At 43.8% G+C, this 24,215-nt stretch overlaps 1 protein-coding gene across 4 annotated transcripts in view; it reads left to right on the forward strand.

The window, feature by feature from the left end:
* Positions 1 to 24,215, forward strand: part of CAMK1D (calcium/calmodulin dependent protein kinase ID) — a 223,194-nt gene that overhangs the window by 124,716 nt on the left and 74,263 nt on the right. For all 4 annotated transcript variants that reach the window (XM_062631924.1, XM_062631922.1, XM_062631921.1 and 1 more), the window contains one exon: positions 6,498 to 6,572. In XM_062631924.1, coding sequence (XP_062487908.1) covers positions 6,498 to 6,572 — 75 coding nt within the window. The remainder of the gene's footprint in view (positions 1 to 6,497; positions 6,573 to 24,215) is intronic.

A 24,215-nucleotide genomic window follows, 5' to 3' on the forward strand; every position in this document is an offset into this window, starting at 1 on the left:
GCAGGTCGAAGGAGGTGATCCTGCCCCTCTACTCTGCTCTTGTGAGACCTCACCTGGAGTATTGTGTGCAGTTCTGGTGTCCTCAGCATAAAAAGGACATGGAACTGTTGGAACAAGTCCAGAGGAGGGCCACGAGGATGATCAGGGAACTGGAGCACCTCCTGTATGAAGACAGGCTGAGAAAGTTGGGGCTGTTCAGCCTGGAGAAGAGAAGGCTGCGTGGAGACCTCATAGCAGCCTTCCAGTATCTGAAGGGGGCCTATAGGGATGCTGGGGAGGGACTCTTCATTAGGGACTGTAGTGACAGGACAAGGGGTAACGGGTTAAAACTTAAACAGGGGAAGTTTAGATTGGACATAAGGAGGAATTTATTTCCTGTATGGGTGGTGAGGCACTGGAATGGGTTGCCCAGGGAAGCTGTGAATGTTCCATCTCTGACAGTGTTCAAGGCCAGGTTGGACAGAGCCTTGGGTGACATGGCTTAGTGTGAGGTGTCCCTGCCCAGGGGAACTAGATGATCTTAAGATCCTTTCCAACCCAAACCATTCTATGATTCTATAATACCAACTGCGCAAAAAGAAAAGGTTTGGACAGGAGCTTACATCTTTTCTTTTTGAACTAGAAGGTCCATGTGGGAGGGCAACCTGGATGCTGGGAGAAGCGTCATGCTGAACTCCGCTCATGCAAATGTCAGTGAAGCTATATGAGGAATATCCATCTGTAAAATACCTGTTCTGGAGGATGCCCATGGCAGGGGGATTGGAACTGGATGATCTTAAGGTCCTTTCCAACCCTAACTATTCTATGATTCTGTGATTCTGTGTTTGAGGGCTGTGAGATAAGAAAGGTAAGAGGGTAGAGTTAGAGATACGGTGCCTCATGTCATACATGTCCAGTTGATTTTTCAAAGGTCCACATTACAAGAGACTTTGCATCAAAGTAAGGAAATGCAATTCCGATGGGCAGCATCAGCATTTGAAAGTTTCTCCAGACAAGGAGATGTGGGAAGAGCTCTGCTGCAGTCAGACAGCCATTTCCACGACAGCCATCAATTTCCTTTGCTGTACCATCCCTTACCATCTCACCCTGTTCCCCTCTTAGGAGACTTGTCACATTTTCCCCTTGGAGCAGGCCAAAAGTTCCCATGTGTTCTCATATCATTATGAGCCATTCTGAAGAGTTTTTGATAGTTTTTGTTCATGTGGAAAGCAATCTGATGTGCACTCCATGTGTGAGACTATCCTAATATGTGTTGAAATTATTGACTCATTTCAACTAAGACAGCTGAGCAGAGGCAAGTTTCTAGTGTCCTCCAGAGCAGGAACTGCGAGTTAAACAATTCCCTTGGCCAACTGGTGAATTCATCAAGCCTAGTAACCCTCATGCTGCCGGCAAAACTCTCTGCAGGGTATGTGTGGAAATGGAGCATTTATTCGCAAAGACATTTGGTTTTTCAAAGCCACAAATCCTTACAGACTCAGGCTTTGTTAGTTCTGGCTCTCACAAAATTATTTGTGTTTTCTTGTGGCATTTTATTCGTGACACATGCTGTTCATGGAGGTGCAGCATTAAATGTCATGTCTTGTAAATGTAACACTCTGGCTCAGAAAGAGTTGTTGAAGAGGGAACCTGCCATACTTAAATAGCTCTCGTGTTTACCCAAGGTTTTTTGTATAGTATTCTTCTAACTGATTCTAGTTTTCAGCATTAAATACGATAGATGTTAATATAAGTGATTCAGTCGTAGTTTATAGCATGCCTTTGCAGCTGGGGTACTTAACATGCTCTCCTGGCAGCTCAGCAGCCAAAGCAATAGCAAAATCTGGTCCTCAGCTTTTATCTTTGCAGAATGCTACCCCTCTAATAAATGATCCATGGCAATATGCAATGAGTTTACTTTCAGCTCTTGGCCTTTGGGAGGGTCAGGAGCCAACAGAAATGTGCAGGGAGCTCAGTCATTAAAGGATTTAGTTTCCCTTATTGTATGTCAACTTGAATCCTTTGCTTTGTAAAAGCAATCTGAAGCCAAAGCCCATGGAAAATATTAATTTTATTTATTTATTTATCTATTTATCTCTGTAATTTTAAGAATATTGAAGTGAGTTTTGCCCATTAGGGCTAGTTCTGGACCTATAGGGCTTGTGCTCTTCTGGTGGCAGTAAGTAGGATGTGTCAGCTCTGTGAAGGCCAGTGGTGAGGGTGGATTTAGCATCACTGGAGAGCCACGCCATGTACTCCTCACTACTCCAGCACCACAGCACACCCAGTTTGACATGAGGGAAACTGTCATGCAGGGCAAGTGCCACTCTTGGTCAAGTTGGGTCTTGTTTCAGGGATGAGTTTCAGATTCTTCAGAGGCAAACGTTTCTGTGTTTCAGCAGCACTGAATGCTGCAGCAAGGAGGTTAAAATGACAATTCTCCTATCAATGCTCTTGTGCAGCAACTGTACAGCAAGCAAAGGGGACCAGTCTGTGCTTGGCTCTGAAGCAGATCAAATGCTCTCCTGTCAGCCCTTGTTTGCACAGCTGCTGTGCTTGGAAAAGTCACTTCAAATCAGTTGCTCAGTTCAGTTTGCTCCTTTAATTCTTGGCTAGAAATGCTCATATGTTAAAATATTGCTCAGGTGCAACATTGCCTTTGTTCATTTGTGTTGTTGACACCTTTGTAACAGCTCATGGGCAGAATGATAGACCTGGAAGGCTGAAGGGGAGACTTGGTAATTTTGCATCATTGCATCAAACCTTGTGGCTTGTGTCTGCCTGCATAAAACCAGTGCTGCTCTGAAAATGGTGAATCCATCCTTTCTTTTCATAGTTTCTTACCAAGACTAATCACTCTTCATAATTTTTTGCATATTTGAATTTCCCTGAGTCTCACTTCTAGATATATTTTCCTCTGCTTTGTCCCTTGGATTACAGCATCTCATGGGCCTGGTAGGGTGAAGAGTCCTTAGCAAACTGGTTGAAGTATCAGCCTCTCTTTATTTGTATATTTATTTCTAAACGTCCTATATCTGTCAAATGGCCTCAGAATGTTCCTGAAAACAAACAAAGCTGCAGTGGTTGGAGGTGGCACCATGTCACAGATGGGGGAATTTTTGGGGACACATCAGTGTATGGGAGTTGTGAGCAGCCCCTGGGGTTTGTCTGGAAGGAGGGAGGACATCAGGGAAAACAGCAAACATGAGGAAGGGGTGATTAGAAGAGTGGTCAGGGAGATTTCCTTATTTGGATGTTTCCTTGTTCATAACAATTTGCATAACTTGATTTAATTTGCTTTAACCAAGCCCATGTTTTGATCATACTCTGGGGTTAGGAGATCTGGTTTCTTGGCCACCTCTGTTCCCCCCCCCCCCCCCCGTTATTACAGATGGACATCTAGCTTTTCTGCATGCTGCTTTCCCTGTTGTGAAATGAGAGCAGCACCTTCTAAAAACGTAAATCCCAGCAGGTCTTGAGGAGATCAGATAGTCCGGTGAGTATTTCTGCTAAGCAAGATCACCGGTGAGGCTGAGTGGAGGCATTTGGAGGCTTAGCAGAACGAATCCTCTGAACCTTTGAGATTCACTTGATGTTTCTAGAGGGGGATAAAAGTGGACTTAATTAAGCCATTCCCAAATCCCTCCTGATCCGTGACCATTTCCTCAACTCTGGATGTACCCGAGCATCTGTGCAAGCCAGAAGTGTCTGTTTGGCTGTACCAGCCTGCTTGGCACTGCCAATCTGCTTGCAGGAGAGAGGGGCAAACTTGTCCCATTCCCCTCCTGGCCTTTGTGGTATTGATAAATGTTGTGTCAATACCACACGTGATTTCCTGAACCAGGGGGTGTTATTGTAATGAACAGCATTCAGCCTTGAAGGGTCCGTTATTATGTATTAGGACTGTAGGTGAGTGACCATGCTATGAAGTGAAGAAAGGAGCACACGTGTTTGGCAGCGGAGTGGTTCCTGCTGGCTGCAGTGACCTCTGCTGGGAAGCCCATAGCTGCTCTGGTCCAACGTCAGCACCACAACCCACATCTTGATCTGAAACCACAGGTTTCTCCCCAACCGATTCCTATTATTTTTAGTTTTATCTTGAATTCCATTTTCCTTTAAATAGCTTGTCATTTGATAGTCCATCTCAGTAGAGAAATGCTACGCGGGACACTTTGTTTGTGGGTGCGCGATGGGGACTTCACCAGGAATATTGAGCACTGTGTGACTCCATGATTAAGGCCTTGCTAGTCCTGGGGAGAACGAAAGAAAGTGCATAAAAATGCCTTATTCCCATCTCAGCAAGCCCCTCAAGCACAGCAGCCACCAGCGGTTGGGGTGGCTATTGTGCACAGGGGTCACCTCCCAAAGGGACACATCATCTTCCAAATATCCTCATCCCTATGGGGGATTGTTCCCTTTTTGCTTTAGGGGTGATTCCTCTTCTTCTGCTGTCTTCTTCCAGATTACACTTAATACTGGCTGTCTCCCACGTGCTCACATCCTGTATCTGTCTGTTTTCAAATCAGATTGGCTCAATACAGAGGACACCACAGTGGTAGGACTAAACCTTTTCTCCCCCTTTCACTTTAAAACTGAGCGAGTTTACTGCCCTTCAGAGAGCACAGTGGCAAAGTTCCCATTTGGTTTGCAAATCAGGAAGGGGTGAGGGTCTTGTGGCAACTCTCAGAACAGCATTGCATGTCTGATGAGCTCTTTTCTGGCCTCTGCCCCCCTGGCTGCTTGTCTTTGTGGGTAACACCCCCAGTAGCCATGTGTGTGACAGTTAGGTGTTGCTGGCAGCTGTTTCAGAGGGAGTTAGGTTAGTTTGGAGAACCTCTGAGGTTCTCGGAGGTAGAAATGCAAAGCATTAATATGTGCATGGTAAAAACCACACCGTAGGCTAAGTTGGAGGCTTTAAACAGATAACACTGTGGCAGATTATTTGTATTAAAATTGCCTTGATCATGATGGTAGGAGGTGCACAAATGAATGTGCATAAAGGAAAATGGTTAAATACATACAATTTTTCATTAAAAGTGACTAATGGATTGATATGTGATTTGCAGTGTCCATTCAACTAACTTAAGCAAGGCAAAACTGCCCTTGTCCTAACTGTAACCCTTAAGGGATCAGGCACTAAATCTGCACAACGAAATGAATGTTTTTAAGCATGTGCTGTGTAAAGCCAAGTGGGAAATGTATTGGTTTCCTGTTGTCAATAATAAGAACTTACTTTATGATGCAGTCTACCTGGAAATTTTGCTAAAATATCACAGAGTTTTCCTGGTATCGATGTAGAGTGAGGAGTGTACTCAGGTATTTGTTGCTTTGACATCCTGTAGTGCATTATATTTGAGATCACTTGCTGTTGATGTTAAATTTCCTGTATGTGAAGGTCCTTATATGAATGCAGCTTTTGATGGGTGATTATGGGTGTTAATTCAGGTCAGTCATAAGCTTTCCAGTGAATTCAGAGGAAATTGGATTAGTCTGCATTCTTACAGGAAAGATCCTGCCAGGCACAGGGGACCTTCTGCTCTTCGAATCACATAGACTTGATGGCACTTGGAACAATTAAGGATGAGGTCATGACACATGATTGAGGATCTTAATTAAGCTACTCGAACCTTGAAACATGTAGAGTTTTGCATTTGCTGACAATGCACTTTTACTTTCTTTCTGAACATGTCCATCTGTTGTTTAACGAGTGGTCTTTGCTTAGCACTTCCCAGCTTTCTCTCACTCTTGAAATGATTGTCTGCAATTGGTGTAATTAATATTCTGCCCCTGGAGTTGTACTGGTCATCTCTTTAGGGTTTACATAAGTTAAGTGTATCCATTGAAAATTATTTGTAAGCATCTAAGGAGCAAACCCAGAGAGGCATTGCTCTAGTAGTCAATTAGATGTATGCTTGTAGAGATGATCTTTCTCTTCAGAGCTAGCATTTTGACAAGAGGCTTGGTGAGAATGATCGGGGGGAATGGTGATGGCTTGGAGCCATTGCAAAGGAAGTGCATGGTGTTTAATAATGCTGCAAATTCCCTCACTGCTCAAGGGAAATTCAGGCGTCCAGACCAACAGTGACATTGGAGCAGGGTGAAGGAGTGTGGGGCTGTTGTATGGCTGCTGCCTCCCTTTGCCAGCTTCTGCATGGGGGCAAATCCCTGCCTTCTCCCTGCCAGCCAGCACCCTGACCCTGTCACTCCCTAGCACCCTCAATTGCTGCTGAGATTTCAACCTCCAACCACCATCTTCATTCATGTGACAGAGGAACTGTAAACCTTTAATGCCCCAGATACTTAACCCTTAAACATTTTGGCTTCAGAGAGGACTGAAGGAATTTTCTGTGTGTAATAACAGCATTCTGGACTGTGAAGCACTATCTACTTTGGTCAAAATCGTATTTTATGATGTTGGATAAAGCACTGACAAGTAGTGTCTAACTAAAAATAGCTTTTAGTTTTACAGCCACTTAACAAAATAAAAATCATTATTTCACCTTGTGTTTTTTTTTCAGGATCAAGCATGAAAATATAGTTGCCCTGGAAGACATCTATGAAAGTCCAAACCATTTATATCTGGTCATGCAATTGTAAGTACTGAGCCTAATGAAGTTTTTGTGTCAAAATCGACAAATCTTCTTGTTCTGGTTTTGTTCTTTAACCCAAAAGATGGAATACATGGCAGGTATTCGTGTGCAACTGTCTGAATAATCCCTGGTAGGTGATTAGAAATGAATCTCCAGGGGTGTGTTGTGAAATTGGGAATTAATTTTTTTTGTGAATAGTCTCACCCAGATCAGATCAGAGTGAAAAAGCAAAGGGATCAGAACTGGCTCTGTACATATGCAGTTGCCAGTTCTCTGACTCAACAGATACTGCTCTGTACTGAGCAAGAGGTGACCCAAGATGCCACCATGTGCATGGGTACATGGGTGCTGGATTTGCAAGAAAGCGTCATTCTTGCCTCATTGTCATACCATTGTTCTTGACATCTCTCTCTCACCAGAGCCCATCTTCTCCCCTGTTTTCCCCCTCTGAACCTGAGACCAGGTTCATGGCTCACCTGGTCTCATCTAGCTGGCAGGGAGGGGGGATAGGCAAATACTCATAGTGCTTTTTTCTCCCCCCCCCCCCCCCCCCCGAAATAAGATCTCTAGCTCTAGTTTCTCTTTCAGTTATGAGGGCGCCTCAGACAAGAGTAGAGTAGACAGGCAGGGCAGAGGGACAAATCACAGCTGGGAAGAACCAGATGTGCCGTAAGGAAGCCAGGAGCATCTGAGAGAGGCAGCTCTGTGGTTAAATACCCCACATGAAGACCTTGGGAGACTATGCCAGTCCGTTGTTGGTAATACCCAGGCATGGAGATGTCATCAGAAGCTGTTCTGCTGGCTGTGTTGGAAGAATAGTGCCCTGGTTTCGTAGGCCTACATTTCAGGCCAGAGTGCTGTAAAAGGACTTGCACAGGAATATGAGTGTGGTACAAGTTCCATCAAACCAGCTGGGTTGTAGGAAGTACCAATTCCACAATCAGTTGATTAACAAATCCTTATTTTTGTTTAATCTCTTTAGAAAAAAAAAATAAAAAATCATTATTATTCACACATATTAAGTTGTTTAATGTAGTGTAACCCCCATTTTTTTAAATTTCTTACATCCAGATCAATGGCTTATCTGAAATGTAGGTCTGTGGTCATAGGAGACACTGAATATATATTAATATGAATTTCTACATGCTCACAATCCAACACTCACCAGGGAATTACCCTTTCTGGTCTAGTTGTATTTGTAAACACAGCGAACTGATTTTCCAAGGGCCAGGCATTTAGCTATTCCCAAGGGACACAGCTTCACTGATGTCCACTGGGATGAGATGCCTGGCTGAAGTCAGCAGCCAGGAACCCATCCTCGGTGTTCAGGGTGGCAGCTCTGAGCGCTCCCAAGCTCTGACAAACAGCTGTGCCTCGTGTTATGATGTAGACCAAGACATCCTGTGTACAGCTGCATTGAACTGAGTCAGCCAGGGAGCAGGATCAATGTTTTTTTACTATTCATAGTAAGAAAAAAACAGGAAAAAAACTCAAAATCCTTGTTTTAGTCTAAAATGGACACAGGCTTGAGTGCAGTCAAGTGATAGCACTGTAGCAAACTCCCACTCACGTAGAGAGCCTGGGTGGTGAACCTCATGTGTGTGAATGCTCTTAATCAGCCTCAGCTATGGGGTACTACACATTAGCTGAAACTTATTTCATTCAAGTCATTTGATGTTATACCAAGCTGTTGCTGTTAGCCCTCCTTGCTGCTGCAAATCAGACAAGGCAATGTTGTTCTGTGTTCTGCATGGAATATTTCAGGGAACAATCTTTCTGGGCTTTCTTGGAAAAGGGTGGTGTTATCCCAAGGTGGAAAGGACAAATCGACCAAGTACTCACCCTCATCGATGTGGATGTTGCATTAAGGATGGTGCAACCTCTGCACTGTCTTTGAATTTTCATCAGTAGTTGGGATTGGGATCAATTGGCATCAACAATTGGGTGGCAACTCTGAGAAGTCCAGAAGACTCAAAACCAGTTCTGCATGCCTCCTTTCCTGGTTTCAGTCTAGGAGGAGGCATGCATGGATAATCTCTTGTTTCCAAGGTAACACTAACTTGTTGATACAATAGCTGTGAACCATCACACAGCATGTGGTATCTATTTGCTTACATCTCTGCCCTATTTATTATTAGATTCCACATAGGGTTTTTAGCTTCTCATTTTTGTGTATTTCTCCTAAACGAGACAGCAGTTTCCTACATTTTAAACTGGGGTTTGATATGAAGTGGAAGGGGCTCTGATCAAGCAGCTTTCAGGAAGCAGCATTTAGCTTTAAAGGGGGGGGGGGGGAAGGATAAAATTAGGGCCAATAATCCTATCCTAGGGCTGCTAATCCTAGATCAGTATCATGGGCACAACAAATCTCAAAGGCATATGCCCTTCTCCCTGGCTCATTGCCTGCTAAGTGGGCACTAACTAGCGTTTCCCTACGGGGATTTTTTTGTTGCATGGATGGCATTTTCATTACCAGCCTTTAGAACACTCCTTGTGGAAAATCCACATTACAGCCCCTCAGCTTCTCAAGAGGAAGGCTTTTGGGGGTAGACCAAGCCTCCCTATTTATGTTTGCCGTCTGGTACATGCTTGTTAGCAGGCCAAGCTAAAGAATAAATATTGCACCTCATTTGTTCTGTCAAAGATATGGACAAGCACAGGTACCAGTGTCTGTGCTGGAGCTGGTAGGAAAGGAGGTGAAGAGGCAGCTGAACGTGTCTGCTTGACAGTTAATTTATTGCTGACAGTCCCTCTGGGAGCTTTCCCAGGGATATATAGGGGTTGGCGAATCTGTCCTGTGTTCCTTTGCCACGTTCGTGGGGAAATCAGAACTCTGGTTTTGGTTTCATGACCTTGTTGTCACATACATTGTATACAAGCCACCATAAAACTGTTCAAACTGAGACAATCCTCTCACCGCAGGCTAGACCAGAACTCTATCTCGGAGATGCCCAGATTTGACAACTCATAATTTCATGTGCTATCTCAAATCATTAACCTGTTTCTTAGAAATGACTGGGCCATTTTTTCTTTATTTTCCCAAAATACAGGATATTGAAACCCAGTGCCTCTTAAGTTTGGCAAGGTTATGGACAACCCCATGTGGTTTTTCACTCCAAGTAGTATTGCTCAGCTTTGGTTTGAGGTGGAGTTAATGGTGCAGCTACAAAGCAGAACACAGATGTAGGATAATCTTTGTCTGTCCTATGATGATTCTGCTAAAATTTTACAGGCAATATGGGAAAGTACTGTGGAACATTTAGATTTTGTCATATTTCTATTAGGATGATGTGCTTTCAAACCAAGAAAACACCTATTCCTTTCCAAGCTTGGATTTCCTATGTTCCTGTGTGAAGGCCTACACAGGCAACAAAGACAAACAGAATATACTGAAAGTTTTATTCTTTGTGGATGCTGGGTGGAATTTGCACAAGAATATTGTAGAAGACAGGGGGAAATAAAGTGCTTTCAGAAACAGATGTTTTGTTGAGCTGTGTCTTGGTATGATAGTAAGCTTTGTTGCTGATGAGCAGTTACAGGATTTTTGGTGGCCATTGATAAGAATTACCCAGAAACAGATGTTTTGTTGAGCTGTGTCTTGGTATGATAGTAAGCTTTGTTGCTGATGAGCAGTTACAGGATTTTTGGTGGCCATTGATAAGAATTACCCACCTGTATATTCTAAGCTATCTTCCTTGCTTCATGACATCAGTATAGGGAAATATCCTGATAACTTCTTGTGACTAGTATTGTCAGATGTCAATATTTCATTGGCATAATCAGCCTCCTTGGGTATTGATGATTCATTTTCTGCCTGCTGGAAAATGGTGCATAAAATTGGATTTACATAAACACATAGAATCATAGAATTGTTTAGGTTGGAAAAAGATCTTTAAGATCCTCAAGCTCAACGGTTAACCCAGCACTGCCAACACCACCACTAAACCATGTCCCCAAACACCACATCTACACATCTTCTAAATACCTCCAGGGATGGTGACTCCACCCTGAGCAGCCTATTCAGGGCTTGACAACCTTTGTGGTGAAAACACAATATCCAACCTAAACCTCCCGTGGCACAACTTGAGGCCATTTCTTCTTGTCCCATCCCTTGTTACTTGGGAGAAGTGACCGACCCCCTCCTGGCTCCATCCTCCTGTCAGGCAGTTGTAGGGAGCGATGAGGTCCCCCCTGAGCCTTCTCTTCTCCATACTGAACCCCCCCGGTCCCTCAGCCGTTCCCCATCACACTTGTGCTCCAGGCCCTGCACCAGCTCCGTTGCCCTTCTCTGGCCCTGCTCCAGCACCTCAATGTCTCTCTTGCAGTGAGGGGCCCAGAGCTGAACACAGGATTCGAGGTGCAGCCTCACCAGTGCCCAGTGCAGGGGCACAGTCACTGCCCTGGCCCTGCTGCCGCACTGGTGCTGATACAGGCCAGGATGCTCTTGGCCTTCTTGGCTGCCTGGGCACAAGCTACTTATGTTCAGCCAGTTCTTGACCAATGTTCCCTGGTCCTTTTCCGCTGAGCACCTTTCCAGCCACTCTTCCCCAAGCCTGTAGCGTTGCATGAGTTGTTGTGACCCAATTTAAGGACCTGGCACTTTGCCTTGTTGAACCTCATACCATTGGCCACAGCCCATCTCTCCAGCCTGTCCAGATCCCTCTGCAGAACCTTCTTACCTTCCAGCAGGCCAATGCTCCCACCCAGCTTGGTGTCATCTGCAAACTTTACTGAGGGTGCACTCGATCCCCTCATCCAGATAATTGATAAAGATGTTAAACATAACTGGCCCCAGTTCTGAGCTCTGGGGAACACCACTTGTGACCAACTGGATTTAACTCCATTCACCACCACTCTTTGGGCTCAGCCATCCAACCAGTTTTTTACCCAGCAAGCACCACATGCCATGACCAGTCAGCTTCTCCAGGAGAATGCTGTGAGAAACAGTGTCAAAGGCTTTACTGAAGTCCAGGTAGACAACATCCACAGCCTTTTGCTCATCCACTGAGCAGGTCACCTTGTCATAGAAGATGACCAGGTTAGTCAAGCAGGACCTGCCTTTCATCAACCCATGCCGACTGGGCCTGATCACCTGGTTGTCTTGTACATGCTGTTTGATGGCACCTGAGGTGATCTGTTCCATCTCCTTCCCTGGCACCATGGACAGGCCTGTAGTCTTTTCTGTATGAATGTTATAGGACCATTTGCAAATGCTCTTTCTAAATGTGCTGTCTGGGCAGGCCAAAGCAGATTTCCAAAGCTCAACACTGACTTCATCCATATTGTTCTCCTGCATTGAAGCGTGAAGCAGCAAAGTTTGGTTCCTGCAGATTTGTGTGTACGCTGTGCTAGTGAAAGCTGCAAGAACTGGGGTTGTTGCCTCTCTGAAAGGATATGGGGCCGCAAAATCAGTGAAGACATTAATTCCCTTGCTCTCTTTTATTTATCCATAGTTGCTTAAAATAGGTAGGAACTTAGTATTTTTGCTATCTCTACTCTTCTGTCAAAGTTGGTTGAAGTTCACTCAGTGGGTCAGAAATTACTAAGGGCTGGCAAACTGGGATGGAGAGCCATTGCCTCACTGCCTTTGGAAAACAGGCTAAGAACAGGTCTAAAATGCATCTCCAAAACTTATGGAACTCATCTGCCTATCTCAGGGCAGGATATGCTGCCTGTGCCTTAGCAGATATTTTACTAACTTGTTGTTAAAAACCTCTAGTCACACTCTCTCCAGGGAATTGACACCATTGCTTAACATCCTTATGGGTATGGAGTGTTTCCTAATAGCTAAATCTTCCAGGCTGCAATTTTAACCTGCTGTGCTGGTTATTTCTGTAATTCCTCCTGAAGGTGACAAAACTATTCAATTGGGGAAAGATTACAGGAGCAGTCCTGGAAAGCACGTAGCTATGTAACTAGTGATTGAATTTGAACACCCACCTCTGAGTTTCTTTGCACTTGCTTTTTTCACAGTCAAGGGTAGTGCCAAATCCAGAGGAATTCCTATTCATACCAGGATCTACTTAAAGAAAGTGAAAACCTACTGCCCGTCTACTATAGCTTTCCACCTGTTTGGGGAGTGTGCTCCCAAAGAGTGGGTCTGATCATCTCGTAAGAGGGTTGCTTTGCCCATATCCTGTCAACTGGTGTTTCTGATTCTCCAAGCAAACCAGAGTAGTTACCCTGTGTGAGGTCTTTTGAGGCTTTGACATCTCTGCTGAGAACAAGCTTTTAGGGTGAGCTGCCCAGTTCAGCCTACCCTGACGTGCTTCTCCCTACCTTTGGAAAAAAACCCAGCCCAAAATGAGCCTAAACCCCTGACCTTGGGGTTTTGGGCATCTTAACTCTGCTGAATTACACAGATGATTCCCATCTCAGAAGAGCCAAGATGATGGGGGCTCCTTCCTGCCAGGGGCAAGTCATGCACCAAGGAGAGAAGTTTGCAGTCTCAGAGTCCCAGTGCCCCATTCCTGCTATTTATCAACTATCCACCACTACACACATCTGCCTTATAATCCTGTAATGTCTTGAGAGGTAGCTCAAGCAGCAGCTACAACCTGTAGCAAAATCTTCATCAACTTTTATTACCTGAACTACTTCCTTATGGTTTTGTTTTTCAACTCCATGTTTTGTAAACAAGTAAGTGGAGCGCTAAGTGCTGGTTAAGTGCCGAATTCCCTTTGTTTTTTGAAAGCCCAATGTCTGAGCACACTCCAAGAGCAGCCGAGCATGGACGGGGCAGGCAAGTGACATTTCAGTGAAAATACTCAGCCTCCAAGAAAAACAACAGACAATGCAGGGAAGTGCCGTGTGTGCCAGGTTCCTTAAGGAGTCTAGCAAGGATGCGCAGTGTTACAAAACAGCGATCTGCACACCAAGCCGCTATCACCTCAGAATGCTAATTAAAGCAAAACATAGATCTGCTGCACTGCATTCCTTATGTGAGATTTATTATGTGTTTGTGGGGTTTGTGCCTTTCATGCACAAAATGTTGCCATCATGCAAAAGGCAAGGAAATATCTCTGCATTCACAATGGGATTTACATGAATCATAAAAGCAAACTGGGTTCTTCAGCAGTACAAAATACTTATGTTCAAGCATCTGAGAAAAGCCCCCCGGCATCACCTTTTTCTGCAGATGGTGTGTTTGTTATCATTATTAGTAATAATAATAATGGTAACAGGAGAAACACCTCCAGTAATGAAGAACACTGGAACTAAAGACTATGGGCCAGGGGATTCAGTTTGGTTTGTGGTACAGGATGAGAGCTCAGCTGCACACCCACAGACTGTTCTTCCTTATTTTCAGTATTCCTGCCTTGGATGAGGGCCAACCTGAATCAGTGCTCAGTAACCATTGAAAATACACTGGGTCAATGTCAAAAGCCTCCTCATGCTGGAGAGGATTAAAATGTGTGGTAGATGTATGTGACAGATGGATCTCACAGGGTTTATCGGCTAGGACATTAATGGATGGGCCAGGGAAAGACGTGTTTCCCAATTCCTGGTCAAGAAAATATACATAAATTTTGTATTAATCAGTTATTGGATTAATTGTTCACTTGGGTTTGGAATTGTTTTTCTGAGCAAATGTTGCATAAGCACTACAGTACCAGGAGGGCTGGTGCACATTTGACCACACCGGGAAGGAGCTTGTGAGGTGTCAAGGGAGCTTTGCTTGGTTTTGGTGCAGCTGAGCAGACACTCAAGGGCTTTACTTAGGCAAGGCTTCATTTCCTTACAGCTTGAGGAGTGAAACAACAGTGATTTGGGCAAAGAAACCTTTGTGAATCTGCAATGGAACAAGAAATAGCAGTGACAACACCTGTGGCTGAAAAAAAAGTCTTTTGCTGCTTCTGTGGACAAGAGATTTTTGAGATGAGGGGAGGGTGCTTTAGAAGGCACAGCTAGTGAATGTGGAAAGCAAAGTGGGACAGCAGCAACAGGGTTGAATATGTGTGACACGACAGGGAGCATCAGACCATGATTGTGGGAGAAGCACTCAGGAAAATTAATCTTGGGCCCATCACAGCCTTCGATGTGAACATATTGCAGACGTGGGCCCAAACTGCAGAGCTGGGATGTCAGATTTTGAAATTGCACGTTGGGCATGTGCAATGCAGGTTTTAGTTCCAGTCCATTTCTAGTGCTTAATGCAGTCAAGCATGTGTGGTCTGTCACTATAACTGATAGAGAAAAAATACCTTTAAAAAAAATCATGCCTTATCAAAACCTTTGAAGGCATATTGACTGAACAGCCCTGTTAAAAGGCTAAAGGAGTTAATCCCACTGTACTTCAGTACTTTTGCACTAGATCTGTGCAAGCTGCTGACCGCACAATAAACTGACCCCTGGCACCATGCCCCTGGGAACTGGGTAGTAGCTATTAATCCAGCATCAATTTCTTTAGGGAGAAAAGATTATTACATCAGCTGGGTTACACTGGTGAGTGTTCAATACGAAGGAGTATCTCCACTTTTTCAGTGGCTGAGAGGTTATGAGCAGAGTTGGAAAGATTAATGTTGGGGTAGAGATCAGGGCATGGGCAGATTTGTTAGTAACAAATGAATAGGCCACAGAGTGATCACCACATGACTTTAGACATCTTTAATTGTGTAGATAGTGTACGATCCTGAAAGTGTGAATGTGCTCATCAGATGGTCCTACCTGCTCTTAGCACTTTGGTTTTTCTTCTTCTTTTCTGGCTATGGCAGGACTTCTGGCAGCTCGCACTCCAGTGTCCTCTCCAAACACAACAGCTTCTCCTGGGACCAGCACCCAACAGCAGCCCTTATGGTTCCTTGTGCTGTTTCATGTGTAAGGGCTTCAGCTTTGGCTAGGAGGAGGTGTTTCAGAGTCTGTGGGCATCAGTCCAGCCTTCCTACAGCAGCACAGGAATGGTGAGAATCTTCTTCATTTTAGGAACTATAAAAGACTTTCTCATGATGATTTCCAAAACCACTTATAGGCAGTCACCTTCATCAGGTGTAGATGATTATCAGCATCCTTGCTCCAAACCTTGCACTCATTATTGTTAGCTTAGTCTGAAGTATCCCAGTATGGACTCATTAGCAAGGCAACACTGAGGGTTGTTTTTTTTCAAAGTGCTATACTACATCTGACAGAGTGTTTTTTTTTCCCCCTGTAGCCTTGGGAATCAAGAGATAATGGAGACACATTTCCACATTTTCATTGAACAGACACATTATCATGTTGTTTGTTTTTACAGAAATGTGAACAGTTGAGATGAAAATGGATTATTTCTTTAAGGTATCTGTTATTGCAAAGCTGCTGTTGTCAGTAAGGAAAACAAGAAGTTTTGCCAAAATCCCAAATAATCCTTGTTCTAATGTATTATTCTTTAAAGTTACAGAAAAAAAAATGAAGGTCTCATAAATCAGACAAGCATATGTCATTATTTTCCTATTCTGGTTGAGTACAGTAAGCAAGTACTTTCTGGTCTTATATCTCTATTTGATGTAATGTCCAGTTCCCAGCAAGGGCCAGTACCAAATCCTTAGAGTAAGAGTATGTGCCTTGGTTGTTTTTTTACAGCAGTAAATTTTGGCAGCATCAATGTGAGTTTCTTCCTTCAGCCCACCGCCAGTTCTCTTGCTAAGTCCTCAGTTAGGGCTCCCTGTTGCAGCTGGGCACAGGGCATATGTGCCCCTGTTGTATAGCTCAGTCTAGTATAGGCATTTCACAGGGCAGCACTATAGATCTGCCAGTAATCCTGTGGAATATCACTGCTTCCCTCAGAGCAGGAGTGAGGTCTTTCTCTGCAAACAGCAGGCAGATGGCTATTTAGAGCCCTAGCAATTTTCTCTCCATTTTATTGGCTTTGGATAACCATCACCTTCCTTTTATGCTTTGCTCAGAAGTTTCATTGCTGGTTACTTGATGTTTGCATAGTCACTGAATGAGTCTTTTACATTTAGTTCCACATCTCTCAGTACCTGGTAATTTACACTGTGGTGCACTGAAATCAATTAAATAGCTGGCGTTTAATTCAGGAGGAAGGAGGTTTGCAGCAAGGCAGATAATAGATGTTAAATCCATATATGCCGCAGCATGAGAATTCATTATGATACAGTAGGATCTCTCTCAGGCATGATGTGGAGGCATTCTGATTAAATGGTTCCACTCATTTAAACAGAAAAGCACTTTCATAACAACCTGGAAAGCTTTGAAGTGAAATAACATGTTAGTGAAGCAAGATGCAAAATTAACATTGACGTTCACACGTCCGTTCTTTTACATGGTGAAGCCATTATTAAAAGTTGATTTTTCCCTCTGGAATTTTCTTCTGGAGGAAAGTTGTGCAGACTGTGGTGAAGGGGACAGTAGTAGGCTCACAAGTGTTACATATCAGTGTGTAACAGAAGACAGGTTATGATTTTGTGGAAAAAGTAGGCTCAATTTCCCAAGCACCCTCATATCTTAGCTCCAGCCTTTGTTCTAGGTAGTATAGTCAGGCAGGTTTCTCTGGTCAAGAGTCTGTAAGTGACTCCAGAGTCAGTTATGTTTGTGTTGTATTATCCAGAGGTTCTGCGTACAGCTTCTAGAAGAAGAACCTATTAAGAAAGGTAATGATGAAACGTTATTGTCCCATTCACATTCATGCTAAAGAAAAGACCTCATTTTACATTTTGTCTTGTATTTCCCCAAAAATCTACATAGGGCATATTTTTAAAGCTGGGGAGATTCATACGGTTTTCTGTGGCTGGGCTGAGGGTCAGGGCTTTAAACAGGATTGTGGTAAAGTCTGGAATGTTTAATGGAAATACAGGTTGCTGTTTGAAATCCTGTTTTGACTTTTGTAGTGCTGTGGTTACCTCTTCTTACAGAAACTGTTTTCATAGGACTGCAGAAGTTCTTGCCATAGTTTTCGGCTTCAAACATTCTCCCTGGAAAATTATTCAATGGAAAAGAAATGTGGAGGATTTGGGGTTTTTTTATTTTTTTTTTTTTTTTTTTTTTTCTGAAGCAGTGGTTAGCTCTGCTGCAGCCAAACTTACTTTTTTAAGCATTTTATAGAAAAAGAAAATACTGCTGCTGGTGAAGCCTTTCTTTGATGCATTTATAGAACATGTGCTCATTTTATTCTGATTCATGCTGCATGGTTATATCTTAGCCTCTAAAGGCTATTTTTCCCCTTGGATTGGAGGAAAAGTGTGTTCAGAGACCCAAATGCTTACATCAGCCCTTCCCTTCTCCAACACAAAATTCCCATTTGGGGCTGTGTGATCCTGGCTTAGCTGTAAAAGGCTTTCTTTGCTAGAGAACTGGAGATGGTTTGGAGGAGTTTGGTGTTTATTCTGTCTGATTATTCTGTTGGTTAGTAGCATTTAACTGCTCTTTAATTCTATTTCTTCATCCCTCATTGGTGATACTCTGAGGAGCACTGACATCCTTAGACACAGTAGAGCCTTTAGATGTCTGCGTGTTCCTGAAGAAGGAAGATACCCCTCTCCAAAAAGCATTTTAATGAAACAGAGGTCAGAAATATAATTTGAAATGCACTGACAGCTGAGTGCTGACAAAGAGGCAGCACTACTAAAAACTGGGGTTGGCATTCTTAGTATTAAGAGCCAGTTAGCAAACTAAAATTCATGCAACTGTATATTTCTGCCTTAGGGCTTTTGCTGTTCAAACTCTGCTGTGAGTCTCTTACAGTTCTATAAAAGGGGTTATTCCTTTAGGAGAAAGCAAAGCCAAGCACCCATGCTGCCATTGTTACGAAGCTCCTTGTTGTGACTGTGGTGTTAGATACGCTCAGTGCTGAAGATCACGGTCACCATGTTGCAAAACACCCGGTGCCAGCGGACAGGAGAAGTGTAAATATAATTAAGTGATACTGAGCAGAGGGAAATTACCTCTCTGATTGCTCACCAGGCTTATCTGTGGGGATATTTATCTCACCACAGCCCAGGGTCTCTTCCATTGATTAATGCTTGTTTCCGTGGAAGCATGGGGCAGGACCAAGTGCAGAAGGTGCTGCTGACATTTTGCTTCTTGGGGCTGGGAACTCTCTGTCAGAAGCTTTTAAATCTGCTCTCTTCAGGTGGTTTTGCAGCTGGACTTGTTACGTAGAGGTTTTGCTCTACACTGGTGCTGTCTTGCCTAGTTTGAAGGGTGGCAAGGGAAACAGCCTAGATTTTTGCTACTGAAGATTGGGTCAGTCAATTTAGACCAGATTAAATACGTGTTTTATAGCAGATTTCCCGGGGAAAGGCATTTTATCTTGCACCCTCTTCTCCCAAGAGCTTAACACGGTTGTAGTTGGAGTACCTTTCCTCACTATTGAGATGTGGCCACTCTTAGGACAGCCACAGCAGCTCCTGCAAAAAGCATATGGGAATGTTCTGGGGAGGAGCCATTCCTCTGCTGTGTATGGGCATTTACTTTATAATGGAGTGGCAGTGAGGGGTGCTGTGAGCAGGCAGGGCTGCTGCCCGCAGCACTTTCCACGGAGTTGGAGAGATGTCTTTTGAACACTCTCTCCTTTAATCCTGGCCTGATGTGAGCAGAATTAACTCAAGAAATTTGCTAGTATACCCATAGCTGTGTATATGCAAAAGTTCAGTGCAAAAAGGCAACTGTTAGCATGACAGCATAGGTTAAAAATAAAGGGGAGGAAATGAAAGAAAAAGAAAAAAACATTTAATTGGAAGTCTAGAGCTGCTCTCTAGCCTGAATATCCTTTTCCTTGGAGTATGCTGTTAAGTGTGACCAGATGATAGTCATATAGTAGGTTATCACCTGTGAAAGCTTCTTTCCTGGCTGCATGTGTGCTCTCAGTCCGCTCCGCTTGCCCATATCATGCCACACAGTTGGACATACTGCTCTCCAAAACTGCAGCAGCACAGCGAGACAGAGACGTTTCAGAGGGGATTGTACTTGATACTCATCTCATATTCTGCTATAGGTCACCTAAAGCCAGTATGTTACAATGCCTTGGATCCTGGTGGGAGGCAGGCACAGGTATATTTTGTTCCTTGTTTGATTTTCCAGGTGTGTGACAACCTCTGGCACAGCAAATGATGTTGTGAAGGACCACTGCAAATCCCTCTCAGCTGTTCACGAGTGAAGAAGGATTGTCTGGCTCTAAATCTCAGTATACCACTGTGTGCACTGCAGGCACAGCTCCTGGAGCAGGAGCTCCTGGTGCAGCCGCAGGGCCGGTGGCAGAGGAGACAGCTCAGAGCTTGGGAGAGGAGGAGGGAAAAGCAGGAGCTGAGACATATGGTACAAAAGTAGAAGCAGACACAGTATCTCAGTGGTAGGTGCTCATTAGACTGTCTCTCTTGAGCTAGGGAGACTTGAGTGTATTCTGCTAATGGAATGGCAGTGTTTTTCTGTAAGCTAAAAGATGTAGCACTGCAAAGTAGGTAAGGAACAAGTCTCTTTATGGGAAAATATTCTAGCCTGTTTACTAGCAATGTGTAACAGGAACAAGGGGCTGCTGCTCTCTGGAGTCTTGCAAAGATGTTATTGTAGTTAGAGCACACAGGTCTGAAAATTTTGAGCTTTTGTCTTACTCACCATTGATTTACATTGTGATCTCAGATGAATCTGTCTTGTAGTTTCTCTGCTCACAGAAAGAGAATATTTTCCTAATTAATTCTCAGTATGATTAAGTGGTTGTGTTTTGGTTGGTTGGTTGGGTTTTTATTCTCAAGTCAGTGCTGCTCTTCATGCAGTAAGTTGTTAAAAGAAATGAGTACTGAAGTCTGGTCTCTAGCATTGTCCACTGAGGAGCACTGAGGTGGTGCATCTAGGAATGAGTAAAAGTTTGTCTGCTTGTCTGTTTGTCTTGACCAATTTTGAAAAACATACTCAGGTATGCCTTAATCCCCTTCAATGTTTCCTTAGGCACCCCATGCTGTGCAGTATCTGCGAAGGGGTTTTATCCCTCTATGCCATTCATATCTGTACGGAAACCTATACAGAAGATAAACCAGGCTGCTTGGTGACTTGGTGTAACAGCATGACCAGTGATGGCCATCATCATTGCACACATTTATTTATCCTTATGGGGTAAATATGTGGAAATCTAAAGCAGCAGAGGTGCAGCATCCAAAGTTAAATATCCACTAACATAAAGCCAGGATTTCACCTACTGTGCAGGTAGATATGGATGAAGCCAAATGCATCATACCAGCGATGGAGTGGAACAAAAAGAGGCATTAATTAAAGCTTGGTATGGGAGAGCTATAAAGCAGCAGTTTAAACCCAGGCTGAATAAAAAATGAACAGCAGTATTCTTGATTTTAATATCCACTTCTTTATGCTGCACGTAGGTGGAATGGTTATTGCAAATATGTGGATGAAGGAGTGATGTGCCAAAGCACACAGTACAGCAGGCTAGCTCCATCGCCTCCCTCTACTTTGGGACCATGACTCATGCTCCCCCTGTGCAGCAAGAGTTCACTGTGCCTGGATCTCCATGGGGGCAAGGTGGGGTGGGTGATTTGGGAATCCCCAGTGTGCTCAGGTACCCTCCAGATCAGAAAGAAAAGCATGCTGGGCCTCTTCCTCATCTCTGTCTTGTTCACATGCAAAGGAGTAAGCTCAAAGTGATGGATGCTCCAGGATGCATTGCAATAGCTAATCAGCTCTAAGTTTGAAATACTTACTGGCCTCAATAGTAAACACTAGAAGGGGTCTTTGCAGGAGGATTCTTGTGAGCATGAGAGCATTAGACCTGATCTATAAGCCTTCAAACCCTCCTAGGAAAGTTGTCTGGGTGTGCTTGGGCATCTTATTGCCACTCTGGGTCCTTCATTCTATGAAGAACCTTTCTGACTACATCTATACCAGCAAATATAAAAAATCTGTATCAATGTTATCCACTGAGCTGGTCAGGAGGATTGGTGGCTCAGGGTGAACCCAGGGGAGCATGCCAGCAGCCCTGACAGCATGGGGGATCCTGTTCCTGTTCTGGCACAGACCAGGCATAGCCTCTGAGCCTCTGCCCCTCTGGGAAGTGGGAATAAGAGTCCTTTCTGCCATATGTGAGTGCTGTGAGGATGAACATGTTAAATTCTATGAAGTTTTGAGATAATGATATCAGTTTAGGCATGTAAGTGCCTTGAACAAATATATTGAGCAAGCACCAAGTGATTTAAAGTACAACTTCTGGCACAGCGATGTTGCTTAAAGGCTAGTTTAGTTTGGTTTCAAAGGGTTTCTCAAAATAACTAGTCTGAATCCTGCTCCCTCTGCAAAAATATGAACATTGTTATCACAAAATCCATTAAAGAAGAAAAACAGAGGAGCTGAAAAATTTCTTCTCCTTGCTTGACTTTTTAGATTTCAAAGCAGAACACATCAGTTCATCCATCAAGTGTTCTTGGTCTGCCAATGGTACCACTGTCCATCACCCTGCAGCACAAATCACTGCTCAAAAGCTTCTTCACTTTTTTTCGGAGTTTTCAGAGTTTTCTAACACAATTTGAACTTCAGTCTCACACTGGCATGAACACGAAGGAGGTTAGAAGTAGTTTGCAGAGTTATATTCTATGACCGACTTCCCAGCTTGTTTAGCCACAGGTACATGGTGATTAGGTCTCTCTTGAATGCAGGACAAGGAGAAGAAGAAATGGGAGAGGTAAACTGAGCTAGCAGCAGGAGAATTAACTCTATGGCAGAAGAATTGATGCTGCCTTCAAAACACTCTCTTGTGTACCCTCAGTCATGCATGTGCCATGCCCTGGGGCTGTTAATGCAAAATCTACTTTCCTGCTGTTTACATAATCTATAGCCTCTTGGTAGTAAATGATATTCTTGGCCTCTGGGTCCTGGTCCTGTTAAATAGCCATTCACAAGGCAAAGGAAATAGGTACTGTTTTTATTCTGGTTGGACTTTGAATGCATAAAATAGTCATTTTTTTTTCATTCTGAACACGCCTGTGCCCTTTAGAATGCAAATATTAGCATTGCTTTCATAAAACATATTTTCTTTCCAATACATTACTTCTCATGTAATGACCCATTTTAGAGAATTTGGTATTGTTTATGTTCTTCAGAGAAATTCCTAAAACAAAAGGTATCCTACTTTCCTTCATAATGAGTTCTCACTCAGTAGATATCATGCGATTCCAGTGCAGCTCTGTCTTGTACAATTAACCTGTGAAGCCTTTGCCTTGTAAAACTCGTTGGCTTGTCAGGTTCTACTTCTGGCCATATATTTAGAATTTCATTTGACGATTCTAGGACTTTATTTTCTGATAAAATCATAGGATCACAGAAAAGTTTGGGTCAGAAGAGACCTTTTACCGATCATCTAGTCCAACCCCCTGGCATTGGGCAGGTACATATTTCACTACAGCAGGTTGCTCAAAGTCACCGTCCAACCTGGCCTTGAACACTGCCAGGGATGGGGCAGTCACAGCTTCTCTGGGCACCCTGTGCCAGTGCCTCAGCACCCTCACAGGGAAGAGCTTCTTCCTCATTTCCAATCTAACTTCTTTCAGTTTAAAACTGTTGCCCCTTGCCTTGTTACTACAGGCCCCAATAAAAAAATCTCTCTCCGCCTTTCTTATAAACCCTCTTTATGTATTGAAAGGGCTCAGTAAGTTGTCTCGAAGTTTTCTCCTCTCCAGGCTAAACACGCCTAGCTCTCTCTGTCTGTCTCCATAGCAGAAGTGTTCAAGCCCTGACCTGCTCCAACAGATCCATGTCTTTCCTGTACTGAGGACCCCAGAGCTGGATTCAGTACTCCAGGTGGGGTCTCACAAGAGTGGAGTAGAGGGGGGAGAATCACCTCCCTTGACCTGCTGGACAGGCTTCTTTTGTTGCAGCCCAGTATACAGTCGGCTTTCTGGACTGCAAGCACACATTGTGAGGTCATGTTGTGCTTTTCATCCACCAGTATTCCCAAGTCCATCTGTGTCGGCAAGCAGCAGGTCCAGTAACACTGCTCCTCTGGTTGCATTGTCTATCACCTGGATTAAAAAGTTATCCTCAGCACACTCCAAGAGTCTTCTGGACTGCTCACAGCTTTCTGGCCGGTTTTGCAGCAGATATCAGGGTGGTTGAAGTCCTTCAGGAGGAGCAGAGCTTGATATACTGTAGTTGAAATAAGGATGCTACATCAGCATCCCCCTCTGGATAAGTCAGTCTGTAGTAAACACCAACCATGAAATGTCCTTTGTTGGCTTGGCCTGTTCATTACTGTTTTTCAGAGACAGCTCTGTGCAATCACTCCATGTTTTTTTTTACATAGAGGGCACCCCCACTCCCACTCCTTCCTTGCCTGTCTAGATATATAAATAATGGATAAAACCATTTGCAATAAAAATGTCCTATTCCACACACAGAAAAATCAAAGTTTAACCAGCACCAGCAGCTAAATTTGACATAATGAGACTTGTCCAAAGTTCCTTCACCAGTTCCTTTACTGGAGCTAAGCCTTTGCACCCTGGCTGGGCTGTGGGATCTGCCTGTTCTTGGAGTTCCTCTGGCATACATGACATACACAAGACTTCCCTTTTAAGCCAGTCTCTTAATTATTTGTCTGGGTGTGTGGTGGGGACATTGCCTTGGCTCCCACAAAAGGACAATGCAATGGTGTCAGGCCACACAGGGTGTTCCAGCCAGGCTTCTGCACATGAATCATATAAAAGACTGTTTTTGAAAGAT

The sequence above is a fragment of the Pezoporus occidentalis genome, unplaced genomic scaffold (assembly GCF_034315485.1).
Source record: "Pezoporus occidentalis ecotype Australia unplaced genomic scaffold, CSIRO_AGI_Poc_V1 ctg38, whole genome shotgun sequence".
In the NCBI taxonomy this organism is placed as follows: domain Eukaryota; kingdom Metazoa; phylum Chordata; class Aves; order Psittaciformes; family Psittacidae; genus Pezoporus; species Pezoporus occidentalis.